Genomic DNA, 13,771 nt, shown 5'->3' with positions numbered 1-13,771 from the left:
AAGGGCAAATAGCAATATTAAAATATCTCTGCTAATTAATTCCCTTTTATATATATATATATTTTTAAATATATTTTATTGATTTTTTAGAGAGGAAGGGAGACAGATAGAGAGTTAGAAATATTGATGAGAGAGAAACACCGATCAGCTGCCTCCTGCACACTCCCCACTGGAATGTGCCGATGCTCTATCCACTGAGCCAAACCAGTTAGGGCAATTAATTCCCTTTTAATGTGCATGAATTTTGTGCACCGGCCTACTAGTAGTTCCTATAACAAGAGTAACTTCTCTTATTCCCACTCACCAGGTTCTTTAAAGCTGTTCTAGACCCTTGCCCTGCTCTCTCCCAGGATAAGTGCCCAGCTGAGAGCACTGTCCACCTTCTCCCTGAGGACACCAACAGGCTCTCATTTCAAACAGGAGTCTTGTGGGGGTGGGGTGGGGGGGAGGGTTGTGTTGAGGCCTTGGGCAAGGGGAGATGTGCTGCATATCTGGCTGCAACTCAGTTCCCTATAGCATATACATGGGCAGGTCTGGAATCTATGCCACATCTCGATAGATGTTGTTACTTGTGACATGGAATTCCATGGTTAGACAGGAAATTCACAGAGTCTAATACAAGAGCTTTGTTAACTATTTGATATAGAAAATCAGACAATGCTGGCTGTTTCAAAAGAAAACAGCATGAGTTCAATGAATTATTTACAAACATTTAAAAATATTTTTGTTTATTCTTCCTTCCGAAGACATTTACATTTTCCATTCAGAGAGATGAAAAAGCTAGAAATGTAAGCAGAAAAACATAATCCCTAAATATCCCATTGGAACCCTAAGGTGATGACCATTAAGCAAACCAAGACATTGCTAACATACATGAGCAGGTGGACTCCTATTTAATGAGACCAAGGCAATACCAAATTAAGAAGATGCATCCAGCCCTAACCGGTCTGGCTCAGTGGATAGAGCGTCGGCCTGTGGACTCAAGGGTCCCAGGTTCGATTCTGGTCAAGGGCATGTACCTTGGTTGCGGGCACATCCCCAGTGGGGAGTGTGCAGGAGGCAGCTGATCGGTGTTTCTCTCTCATCGATGTTTCTAACTCTCTATCCCTCTCCCTTCCTCTCTGTAAAAAATCAATAAAATATGTTAAAAAAAAAAGAAGTGCATCCAAACTCATTAACATTTAGACATTCCTTTGGAGGAATGAAGGAGAGGAGAGGTATTGTGGGTTGAATCATGTCCACCCAAAAGTCCTAACCCCCAGGACCTGTGAATGTAACCCTATTTGAAAACGGGGCCTTTGCAGATGTAATCAAGTTAGTATGAGGTCACAGTGGAATTAGGATGGGCCCTAAATCCAATGATTGATGTCCTATAAGAAAGCCATGTGATGACAGAGACAGAGATTCCCATAAACCCTGTGGTTTCCATTGCACAATTATGAATAGTGTAGGAAATTTTAGAAATGCATTATGTCATATGATAGCAGAGCTGACTATATTTTACTAGCCCAAGGCACTGTCTAGTTCTGCTCCCAAAGGACCTCAATGTGAAGTGACACAGTGCTATTTTCCACACTCTGTTCTAGCCAGGGTGGGCTCATCATTTCTGTTGTAAAGAGCCTGCAAATGGGCCACCTGAAGGCAAAAACCAGCCACTGGATAACTTTTGTTTGGCTTCCCAAAGTTTAAAAATTCAAAAAACTGGTTACCAACATCTAAAAATAGAGTATTTCCCATAAAAATCAGATCTATAGTTCTCCTGACAAACTGGAAGCTCTGGCCATCCGGGCCCAATTCCTCCATGGCATAGGCTGGCTGGGTGTAACTGCCTCTTTAGATCTTTAGAGCCAGGGGCACAAGCTCTTTGGTTCGTCTCAATCCCTACACTTGGCAACCTGGTCCTGTAAACACCTGAGTTTGTGATTCTGAGATAGGGCTTTGCAGCTAGAGCCATAGATGAAATGCTTGCTCTACTGCTTTCTAACTGTATCAATGTGAAGCATTTATATGAGCCTTCTGAGCCTCTGTTTAAATATCTATGAAAAAGGATTACTAGGAAAGTGAAATAATATGATGTTTATGGAAGTACTTGGTACACTGCCCAGAACATAACAGGATCTTGATAAAAGTATTTCCTCCCTCTGAGCTCTCACATACTTCTCTCCTCACCCGTCTTTTCTTAGCCTTTCAGCTCATCAAGTTTCTCTCTCCCAGTGGGAAAATTTAAGATTTTCTATGGCTCACTCACTCTTTCATTAATTTCTCAACTACTTCCAGGTTCTAATCTGTGCCAGGTGCTTTGCTAGATTATAGGCATTATGGAAATGGCTACTGCTCTCGTGACGCTTTTAAGTGGAAAAGACTGGCAAAAAAAATAAGTAAACAGATCAACTCGTTAATAACTTCAGTTTATGCTACATATTATGAGGGAAAAGATCAGGCTGGGGTAAGAGAGAATAACACAGGCACTTAACTTTAGAATGAGAGGTCAGGGAAGGCCTCTGTGAGGAAGTGGCATTTAAAATAAGATTCAAGGCTGAGAAGAAGGGAGCCAGAAAGGTTTAGGGAAAATGTTGCAAGTAACATGAAATGTTCTGGCATACAGAAAGCCTTAAGAAGAAGGAACTCTTAGAACTGATCTTAGGCCCAAGGACAATGATGTCTTTAATTCTCAAGTGATTCAGCAAATATATACATACACACACCCAGAATGTTACAGAAAACAATTGGTGAATCTAAAAAAAGGGTATAATGGGTTTCCATGTACTATTTTCCATAGTTTAAAATTATACAACAATAAAATAAAAAATTGTAACTAAGCTGCTAACATTTATTGATGTTTGCCTTCTATAGGATTAAATAAATTATCTCATTTGATCCTTTAAAAATCCTATAAATTAGGCACTATTTTTGGTGTTATTTTACAGCTATACATACAGATTATTGAAACTTTCCCCAGGGTCACATAGCTGAGGGGAGACAAGATTTTACCCTAAGTCTGTTCCATTAAGAGTCAAAGCTCTTAAATATTGCCTTTATAGTATAATCTTTTTCTCTCAACCTTATCACAGAAGCTAGAAGCTACTATTTGGGTTCCAAGCATTGTTATTCATTAAAACATCATAGTTCTTATTCTCTTCACAGATCTCAGGGCATGTGAGAATCATCACTGAAGTCAGGGCTAGAAATGAAATTTCATCAAAGCCATCAGCACCAATAGCAAGAACCGAGAAATTATCCTGTAACATTAATTTTTCTTTTTTAAAATATATATTTTTATTGATATTTTACAGAGAGGAAAGGAGAGGGATAAGAGTTAGAAACATCGATGAGAGAGAAACATCGATCAGCTGCCTCCCACCCCCCTCCCCCCCCACTGGGGATGTGCCCGCAACCAAGGTACATGCCCTTGACCAGAATCGAACCTGGGACCCTTCAGTCTGCAGGCCGATGCTCTATCCACTGAGTTAAACCAGTCAGGGCTACATTAATTTTTCTTAAAACAAAACAAAAAAAACCCCAAACCTTAAAATGCAGTCAATTCAGTTGCACTTAGGTATGTCCAAATTTTTAACAATAAAAGATTTTCAATTATATTTACTATACATAAAAATCATGCTAATGGGTTATCTTCCCTAGAGAGACTGAAAGCTCAATGCCAGGGAACTAATCTACAAGACCTTACTGCACTCCAGTCAGGACAGCAATGTCACCATGACCTGCACACCAGGCAATGGAAATAGTCTGACTGTATATAGAACAGGTTGCTAGAATGGCCCTTAGACAAAGATTCTACTTATACCAATACAGGGGAAATGTACACTCTCTTGAAATATACATTAGCTACTGAGAGTCTCCTGGGAAACCCTTTATGTTCTTATCTGCCCTCAGATGGATATAGGACCATGATGTAATAGCCATGGTTAAATGCAAGGTTAGGTCCTTTCCCAGTCAGGAGAATTATGTAGGCAGGATCCTAACACCCACTATAGAAAACTATAAAAGACCCAATTTTTAAAAAATTTTTTTTTAAATTGATTTTTAGAGAGAGAGGAAGGGAGAAGGATAGAGTGATATAAACACCGATGAGAGAGAAACAGCATCAATCAGCTGTCTTGCCCCCTATTGGGGGGCTGAGCCCATAACCCCAAGCAAATCAAACCAGCAACCTTTTGGTTCATGGGTCAATGCTCAACCACTGAGCCACACTGGTCTGGCTACAGGACCCATTTTGAAGTCTACAATCAGCAAATAAAAACAAGAGAAAAAATAATTTAGCTATATAAAGTCCTAATTCTGGTCAATAGTAAAGCAAATATGTGTTTTCTACTTGGGGTAAAGTTAAAATAATGACAAGCATGTGAATTCTTGTAATTATGATAAAATATTATGCAATACAAACATAAGCGGAATGTAATTTTTAACTTATTTCATTTATTAGAACTCTTCTATGCTTAATTTATAATACAGTCCATAAAATCACTTTTACGAGTGAGCGAAAACTATAGAAATTATCTAGTTACTCTATCATATTGTTCACTTGTGTGTGTTTTTTCATACTGTTCACTTGTACTGAGCTTAACTGTAAATGAAAACAATTCTTTTATACCTATTCACTCAAATACCTGTCCACCCTGATATCCTTTTAAATTCATGTTATGTAATAATGTTTTCTTTCCTACCATTCATCTCTGTTCATGATTTTTTGGTTCGGTCTTTTGATTCAGCTTGTTGAAATAATTATGAATCTTTAACCTGAGTATGTTGATCCTACTTTTGATACTTCTATCTTCTCTTTGTCCAGTGGGCCAGAGGCAGCTGTGTTCAGAGTCCTGGCTAAGACTAAACTTCCCATAAGTGAGTATTATTTAGTTAATAACAACAACAATACTGGTAATAATAGTTATTATATAATCTTAGTACATACTAAACATTAATAGGTTCCAGGCAATTAATTGTTCTAAGCACTTTGCAAGCAATATACCATTGACTCCTCACAATAACCTTATAAGTATTACTACTACTACTACTACTACTACTACTAGAGGCCTGGTGCATGAAACTCGTGCATGGGGGGCGGGGAGAGGTGTCCCGCAGCCCGGCTGGCACCCTTTCCAATCCGGGACTCCTCAGGGAATGTCTGACTGCCGGTTTAGGTGCAATCCCTGTGGGGTAGGACCTAAGCCGGCAGTCAGACATCCCTCTCACAGTCCAGGACGACTGGCTCCTAACCACTCACCTGCCTGCCTGCCTTATGCCCCCAACTGCCCACCCCTGCCGGCATGGTCACCAACTGCTCTCCCCTGCAGACCTGGTCGCCCCCAACTGTCCTTCCTGCAGGCCTGGTTGCCCCCAACGGCCCTCCCCTGCTGGCCTGATCTCGCCCCTAACTGCCCTCCCCTGCCAGCCTGATCTTGCCCCTAACTGCTCTCCCCTGCTGGCCCGATTGCCCCTAACTGCCTCTGCCTCGGCCCCCACCACCATGGCTTTGTCTGGAAGGAAGTCAGACGTCTAGAAGACAGCCAGTTGACCCGGTCTAATTAGCATATTACCCTTTTATTAGTATAGATTATTATTATTACTATATACATTTTCTAAATGAGACATGTGGCACTGAAAAGTTAATTTTCTAGATTAAACAAAAACTATAAAGTGGGGCACTGGATTTGACTTCAAGTAGGAGCCCACATTCTTAACCAGTAGGACATATTATTACCTCTCAATTTGGACACACATAACATAATAAAATGAAACTTCATTCCAATAATTTGAAATAAGTTTATAGACTTTTACATTAAAAGTTAATTTAATAGCCCTGGTTGGGTAACTTGGTTGGTTAGAGTGTCATCCTGTATACCAAAAGGCTGTGGGTTCGATTCTCGGTTGGGGCACATATGGAAGGCAGTATTTCTCTCTCAGGTCAATGTCTCCCCCCCCACCCCCCGCCTTCTTAAATCAATAAAAAACATATCCTCAAGTGAGAATTTAAAAAAAAAGTTAATTCAATAAATGTAAACTTCCTTTACTTTTTTAAAGAATAAAGTTGTACTATACTTGATGCCAAGCCTCAACTCCTTAGTGAAACCTTTAGGCAGGTGGCTAGAACCAAGTGGGACTGGTGCAGGTACCTGGATGCGCTGAGGTGAGGCTACTGCAGAGTCCGTGGAGATTATCTGGATGCGTGGGGAGGGGCTGGTCATCCCTGGAGATTCTGGCCGAGAAGTCTGTGTACGTGGTACCTGTGGGCAAAAAGTGGGCTAGATCACAAGGGGGCTCCGAAAGATGCCTACTGGTGGCCTAAGGACCATGCCTTTTGCTTTTACAGTGGCCTTGAGTGATTAACTAATGTAGTTCTAGAATGGACACAGGATGATAAAGGAATCAATGAGATATTGGCACAGGATAGTACAAAGAAAATACAATCGTAAAATAGCTGTTTCTAATGTTCTACATGCAAGGGAGGGGGTGGGGGGAGGAATTTTCAAGTCTGCTCTGCACAATTTTAACACAATAAAAAGCTACCAAAATAAATTTTTAAAGATGATCTTTGAATTTTTTCACTGTCTCCAAAGCTACCTATAAAACACTCCTTCAGATGAGTTTCCAGAAGGAATGCTCTATTAACACTGTAGAAGATGGCAAACAGAACCATGTAACACTGAAAACTATTGGGATTAGTACCCATGAAAGAGTCCTAGCAATCTCCCAGCCCCACTTCTACGTATATACTCAAGAGAAAGACAAACATATGTCCACACAAAAATCTGTAAAAAATGTTCACATACTATTATTCATAGTAGCTCAAAAGTAGAAACAAATCAAATGTCTATCAACTGATGAATAAATAAAATGTAGCATATATCCATGCAATAAAAAGGAATGTAGTACTGATACATTTGACAGCATTGATTATATCAGTCACAAAAAACCATATATTCACCCTGGCTGGTTTGGCTCAATGGATAGAGCATCGGCCTGTGGACCAAAGGGTCCCAGGTTCGATTCTGGTTAAGGGCACGTACCTTGGTTGCAGGCTCCTCCCCAGCCCAGGCCCTGGTCTGGGCACGTGCAGGAGGCAACCAATCAATGTGTTTCTCTCACATCAGTATTTCTCTCTCTCTTTCCCTCTCTCCCCCACTCTCCCTAAAAATCAATGGAAAAATATCTCCAGGTGAGGATTAACAACAACAAAAATAAAAAATAAATACTTGTAAGTAAAACATTAAAAATAAAAGACCATATATTCTATGATTTCATTTATATAAAACATCCAGAACAGGCAAACCAATCAGAATTGAAAGTAGGTTAGTGGTTGCCAAGGGCTGAGGGGATAGAGGAAGGGGATTAACTGCTAATAGGTATAAAATTTCTTTCTGGGGTGATGAAAAATTTTGGGAATTAGATAGTGGTGGTAGCTGTCAACTTTATGGTTATACTACAATGTATAATTTAAAAGGATGAATTTTATGGTAAGTTAATAGATCTTAATTTTATAAAAGATATCATGATTAATTACTGGGATAAGTTATACAGATATTTTCTTTCATAAGCATTAATTTTACCAACAAAAATTCACTATAATAAATAACAGAACCCAACATTCTCATAGGGATTTTCACTTTACAAAATGCTTCATATAAATTCTCTCCTGGTTAAGAGATAAGCAGAATAGACACAAACTATTTTAGAGAAGGTGTGATAAGGCTCAAATCCTGGAGAATACATTTTTCAGAATCCATGTACATGCATTTGCTAGCTGTTTACTATTTGTAATTAAGAAAAAGTAACTGGCCAGTCACTTTATCAGAGTACACTTATTAATTTCTTCTTTAATAACAAACATTTAGAATTTTGGATGAGTCTTTTATTACTCTGAAAATTAAGAGTTCTTTCTTTTTTACAGTCTCATAATATTCCACTGTGCAAATGTACCACAACTTTTTTGTCCACTCATCTACTGTTTCCAGATCTTAGTAATTGTAAATTGTGCTATGAACATAGGGGTACATACATTCTTTCTGATGGGTGTTTTGGATTTCTTAGGATATATTCCTATAAGTGGGATCACTGGGTCAAATGGCAGTGCCATATTTAATTCTTTGAGGAAACTCCTTACTGTTTTTTATAGTGGCTGTACCAGTCTGCATTCCCATTGATATCTTCTTTTTGAAAAATGTTTTTACTGATTTTTAGAGAGAGCGAAGAAAAGAGGGATAGAGAGGTAGAAACTTCAATGAGGAGAGAGAAACATACTCTCCAGGTCCCTCCATGCTATCTCAAAGGGTAAGAGATCTTTTTTACTGCTGCATAGTATTCCACAGTGTAAATGTACCACAGCTTTTCTATCCACTCATCTACTGATGGGCACTTGAGTTGTTTCCAGATCTTAGCTATTGTAAATAATGCTATGAACATAGGGGTGCATATATTCTTTCTAATTGGTATTTCTGGCTTCTTAGGATATATGCCCAAAAGTGGGATTGTGGATCAAACAGCAGTTCCATTTTTAATTTTTTGAGGAAATTCATTTATTCAATCTAGTTTTTTTGTGGAGTCTTCAGGTTTTTCTATGTACAATATTATGTCATCTGTGAACAATGTCCATTTTAGTTCCTCCTTTCCAATTTGGATTCCTTTTTTTTCCTTGTCTGATCACTGTGACTAGGATTTCCAGTACTATGTTGAATAAGAATGGTGAATGCAGCCCTGATCGGTTTGGCTCAGTGGATAGAGCGTCGGCCTGCGGACTGAAGGGTCCTGGGTTCGATTCCAGTCAAGGGCATGTACCTTAGCTGTGGGCACATCCCCAGTGGGGGGTGTGCAGGAGGCAGCTGGTCGATATTTCTCTCTCATCAATGTTTCTAACTCTGTATCCCTCTCCCTTCCTCTCTGTAAAAAATCAATAAAATATATTTTAAAAAAAAAGAATGGTGAAAGCAGACATCCCGGTCTTCTTGCTCCTGATCTTAAGGGAAATGCTTTTTAAGTTTTGCCCACTGAGTATGATGTTGGCTGTAAGTTTGTCATATATGGCCTTTATTATGTTGAGGTATGATCTATTTCCACTTTGCTGAGTCTTTATAAAAAATGGGAGCTGGATTTCATCAAATGCTTTTTCTATGACTATTGCTATGGTCATGGGATTTTTATCCTTCATTTTTGTGATGTATCATGTTTAATGACTTTTAAGTATTGTACCAGCCTTGTGACTTTGGAATAAATCTTACTTGGTCATGCTGTATGATCTTTTAAATGTATTGCTGGATCCAATTTACTAATATTTAGTTGAGGATCTAAGCCTTTATGTTCACCAGGGATATTGGCCTGACTTTTCGTTCCTCATAGTGTTTTTATCTGGTTTTGGAATTAGGGTAATGCTGGCCTTATAAAGAGCTTGGAAGTCTTCCTTCCTCTTGAATTTTTGGGAATAGTGTGAGAAGAAGTGTTAATTTTTATCTGAATGTTTGGTAAAATTTGCCTGTGAAGCCATCCGGTCCAGGATGTTTGTTTGCTGGTAGTTTTTTGTATTACTGCTTTAATTTCATTAGTTGTTACTGGCCTACTCGGGTTTTGATTCTTCCCGAGTTCTGAAAGGTTGTCTGTTTCTAGAAATTTGTCCATTTCACCCAGGTTGTCCAATTTGTTAGCATGTAGTTGTTCATAGTTTTGTGTGCGTTGTTGTTTAACAATCATTTGTATTTCTGTGATGTCAACTGTTATTTTGGCTCTTTAATTTCTCATTTTGTTTACTTGGGTTCTCTCTCTGTTTCCTGGTGAGTCTGGGCAAAGGTTATCTTTTCAAAGAACCAGCTCTTGGTTTCATTGATCTTTTGTATTTTTTAAGTCTCTATGTCATTTATTTCCGCTCTGATCTTTATTATATCCTTCTTCCTACTTACTCTGGGCTTTTCTTGTTCTCCTTCTAATTCTTATAGTTGTAGGGTTACATTGTTTATTTGAGCTTTTTCTTGTTTCCTCATAGGCCTGTAATGCTATGAACTTCCCTCTCAAGACTGTTTTCAGTGTCCCATAGGTTTTGGGTTGTGTGCTCATTTTCATTTGTTTCCAGGAGTTTTTTAAAATTTCTTCCTCAATGTCATTCGTAACCCATTCATTGTTTAATAACATACTATGTAGCCTCCATGTGTTGGAATGTTTTTGAGGTTGGTTTTTAAAAAATGTATTTTTATGGATCTCAGAGGAAGGGAGAGATAGAAACATCAATGATGAGAATCATTGATTGGCTGCCTCCTGCATGAGCCACACTGGGGGATAAAGCCCACAACCCAGGCATGTACCCTGACCAGGAATCGAACTGTGACCTCCTGGTTCATAGATCAACACTCAACCACAGCCACACTGCCAGCTGGGATTGAGTGTTTTTATTGTAGTTGATTTCTAGTTTCATGCCATTGTGATCCAAGAAGATGCTTGATAGGATTTCAATATTCTTGAATTTGTTAACTTCTTTTGTGTCATAGTATGTGGTCTTTGAGAATATTTCATGTGCACTTGAGAAGAATGTATATTCTGCTGCTTTGGGAAGAAATGTTCTGCAAATATCAATTAAATCCATCTGAGGTAGAGTGCCATTTAAAGTCTCTGTTTCTTGCTGATTTTTTTTTTGTCTGGACGATCTATCCAGTGATGTCAGTGGGGTGTTAAAGTCCCCTACTTTGACTGTATTGCTTTCAATCTCTCTCTTAAAGTCCACCAAAAGTTTTTTTCCTACTGTATTTATATGCTCCTCTATTGTGTGCATGTATGTTTACAAGAATCATGTTTTCTTGTTGGATTGATCCCTTTAGTATTATGTGTGACCTTCTTTGTCTCTTTTATGGCCTTTGTTCTGAAGTCTATTTTGTCAGAAATGAGTATTGCTATCCCAATTTGTTTTTTCATTTCCATTTGCATGAAATATTTTTTTCCATCCCTTCACTTTTGCTCTGAACTTGGTCTCTTCCAGACAGCATATATATGGGTCATGTTTTCCTATCCATTCAGCTATCCTATGTCTTCTGATTGGAGCATTAATCCATTTACACTTAAGATTATTATTGATTGCCTTTTTTCCCTTTATACCTATGTTCCTCTCTCTCTTGATTTCTTCCTCCTAAAGTAGTCCCTTTAACATTTCTTGCAATGCTAGTTTGATGGTAATGTACTCATTTAGCCTTTTTTTTTTAGCTGGGAAGCTCTTTATTTCACCTTCATTTTTTAAAAAAATATATATTTTATTGATTTTTTACAGAGAGGAAGGGAGATGGATAGAGAGTTAGAAACATCTATGAGAGAAACATCGATCAGCTGCCCCCTGCACACTCCCCACTGGAGATGTGCCCACAACCAAGGTACATGCCCTTGACCGGTATCGAACCTGGGACCCTTGAGTCTGCAGGCCGACGCTCTATCTGCTGAGCCAAACCAGTCAGGGCTCACCTTTATTTTTAAATGATAGTCTTGCTGGATAGAGTAGTCTTGGATTTGGGTTCTAGCTTTTCATTACTTTGCATACAGTCAAACCTCAATTCTCAACTGTCTCCCATCTCAAACAATTGGCTTCTCAACCGAACTCTTTCACGCTGATACCTGCATGATCAGTCACATGCCTTTCAAGCAACAAAGGAGAGAATGTGCACGTATGAGTCAATTTACCGCTAAATCTCATGTTAAAGACTCAGAAAATTGTTCTGTGAACATTTTCATGTTTTTTTTTTGCTTCTGTTGCCTTTTTATTATTAAAAATGTACAGTACATCACCATTTTTTATTGTACATTTCATGTCTTTTGGTTTTAAAGTGTTTATTTATAGATTAAACAGTACATTAAACATTTACTGTATATAAGATTAAAATGGTATCATTTAGGGGTCTGGAATGGATTAATTCAATTTACATTATTTCTAACAGGAAAAATTATTCGGTTTTTGAACAGCCTTCTGGACCCAATTAAGTTAAAAAACATAGGTTCCACTGTATTTCATGCCAATCCCATCTGGCCTGAAGTGTTTCTGTTGGGAAATCAGCTGACAGTCTAATGGGAACTCTCTTATAGGTAACTTTCTGTCTCTCTCTTGCTGCCTTTAAGATTATTCTTTGTCTTTAACTTTTGTCATTTTAATTATGATATGTCTTGGTGTGGGTCTTTGTGTTCATCTTGATTGGGACTCTCTGTGCTCCCTCAACTTGTGTAACTTCCTTCACCAGATTAGGGAAGTTTTCTGTCATTATTTCTTTAAACAGGTTCTCTATTTCTTGCTCACTTTCTTCTCTTTCTGGTATCCCTACGAGGAGGATGTTGTTACATTTCATGTTGTTCCAAAGTTCCATTAAACTACCCTCCTGCTTTTTAATTCTTTTTTCTTTTAGCTGCTCTAATTGGGTGTTGTTGTTGTTTTTATCCCGTCTTCCAAGTCACTGATTTGATCCTTTGCTTCATTCAATGTACTTTTAATTCCCTCCAGTGTATTCCTGATTTCAGATATGGTATTTTTCTTTTCCGAAAGGTTCTTGTTCATGGTCTCTATTTCCTTTTTCATGCTGTTGTGGTTCTTATTAAGCTCCTAATTCTCACTAAGTTCCTTGAGCATCCCTATAACCATTACTTTGAACTCTATATCTGATAAATTACTTGCCTCCATTTCATTTAGCTTTTTCTGGAGTTTTCTCCTTTTCTTTCATTTGGGGGTTTGTCTTCCCATTTTAGCTACCTCTTTGTGTTTCTATGTATTAGATAGAGTCGCTATGCCTCCAAGTCTTCGTGGGGTGGCCTTATGGAGTAAAATGTTCCGTGGGACCCAGGGGTGTAATCTCCTTGATCTCCTGAGTCTGATGCTTTAGAAATGTCCCTGGTATGGATTATGTGGGCCCTCCTAATGTAATTGGATTTTGATTGCTGTTGGACTGGTCATGTGTGGAATCAACCCTCAGGCTCACTGACTGTGAGGCTCAACTCCGACCATGTGCAAGTTGCTGTATAGGTGCAGTCTCGATGTGGCTTTTACAGTCCTTGGTTAAAAGTCTCCTTTTTATATAGTTAACTAGATGCCTGGTGCACAGATTTGTGCACCAGTGGTGTCCCTTGGCCTGGCCTGTAGGGATGGGCCGAAACCAGCTCTCTGACATTCCCCCGAGGGGTCCTGGATTGCAAGAGGATGGTTCTTGGGTGATGCACCCTGGAATCGGGCTCCCTACTCTCTGGTTCCAGGTATGTCACCTGAGAACTGCAGCTGCCAAGTCACCGCAACTCGGCAGCTCTTGCATTGAGCGTCTGCTCCCTGGTGCATTGCTACTGGACAGAATGTCTGTCCCCTGGTGGTCATTGGGTGTCACAGCTACCGGCTGGTCGCTTAGGCTTTTATATATATAGATATTTCAGAGTGATTGTTTCTCAATTTAGCTGTAACTTCCAGTTTGGTTCTGGTAGGTACTGTGAGCAAGATCCCCCTACTCAGCTGCCATCTTCCTGGAGTTCCTTCTTATGCAGAGTGAACGCCACTGTGGTGTTTTTAAGATGTCTATGCCATTCTTCTGAATTCAAATGGGTGAAGAAGAATCACTGCCATGAAGAAATTTGGACTCACTCCTTCTGAGCTCCAGTGTGGGGGCAGCAGCTTGAAAGGCACCACAGAGAAAATGGGGAGGAATGCTCAGGGTCTACACAAGGCTCATGGGTCCTCTGGTGGCAGAGTCATATTGTTGTCCTGCTCCTGGCCCCTGTACCCAAACCTGTTGCCTATTGCAGAGCTGTTATCTGCCCGACCCAAAACAGT

The 13,771-nt window shown here is 39.3% G+C and overlaps 1 protein-coding gene across 8 annotated transcripts in view; it reads right to left on the bottom strand.

Moving 5' to 3' along the window:
* NR2C2 (nuclear receptor subfamily 2 group C member 2) overlaps positions 1-13,771 on the bottom strand; it is an 83,119-nt gene that overhangs the window by 29,776 nt on the left and 39,572 nt on the right. For all 8 annotated transcript variants that reach the window (XR_011473700.1, XM_070433559.1, XM_070433561.1 and 5 more), the window contains one exon: positions 6,129-6,239. Coding sequence is in view for 7 of the 8 variants with exons in the window: in XM_070433559.1 (XP_070289660.1) it covers positions 6,129-6,239 (111 nt within the window). In the remaining variant the exon portion in view is untranslated. The remainder of the gene's footprint in view (positions 1-6,128; positions 6,240-13,771) is intronic.

This window comes from Myotis yumanensis, unplaced genomic scaffold (genome assembly GCF_028538775.1).
Source record: "Myotis yumanensis isolate MYYU_CA2020_CCGP unplaced genomic scaffold, mMyoYum1.0.hap1 SCAF_14, whole genome shotgun sequence".
In the NCBI taxonomy this organism is placed as follows: domain Eukaryota; kingdom Metazoa; phylum Chordata; class Mammalia; order Chiroptera; family Vespertilionidae; genus Myotis; species Myotis yumanensis.
The sequence above is the reverse complement of the archived record's forward strand: the minus strand, read 5'-3'. Positions and strand labels throughout refer to the sequence as shown.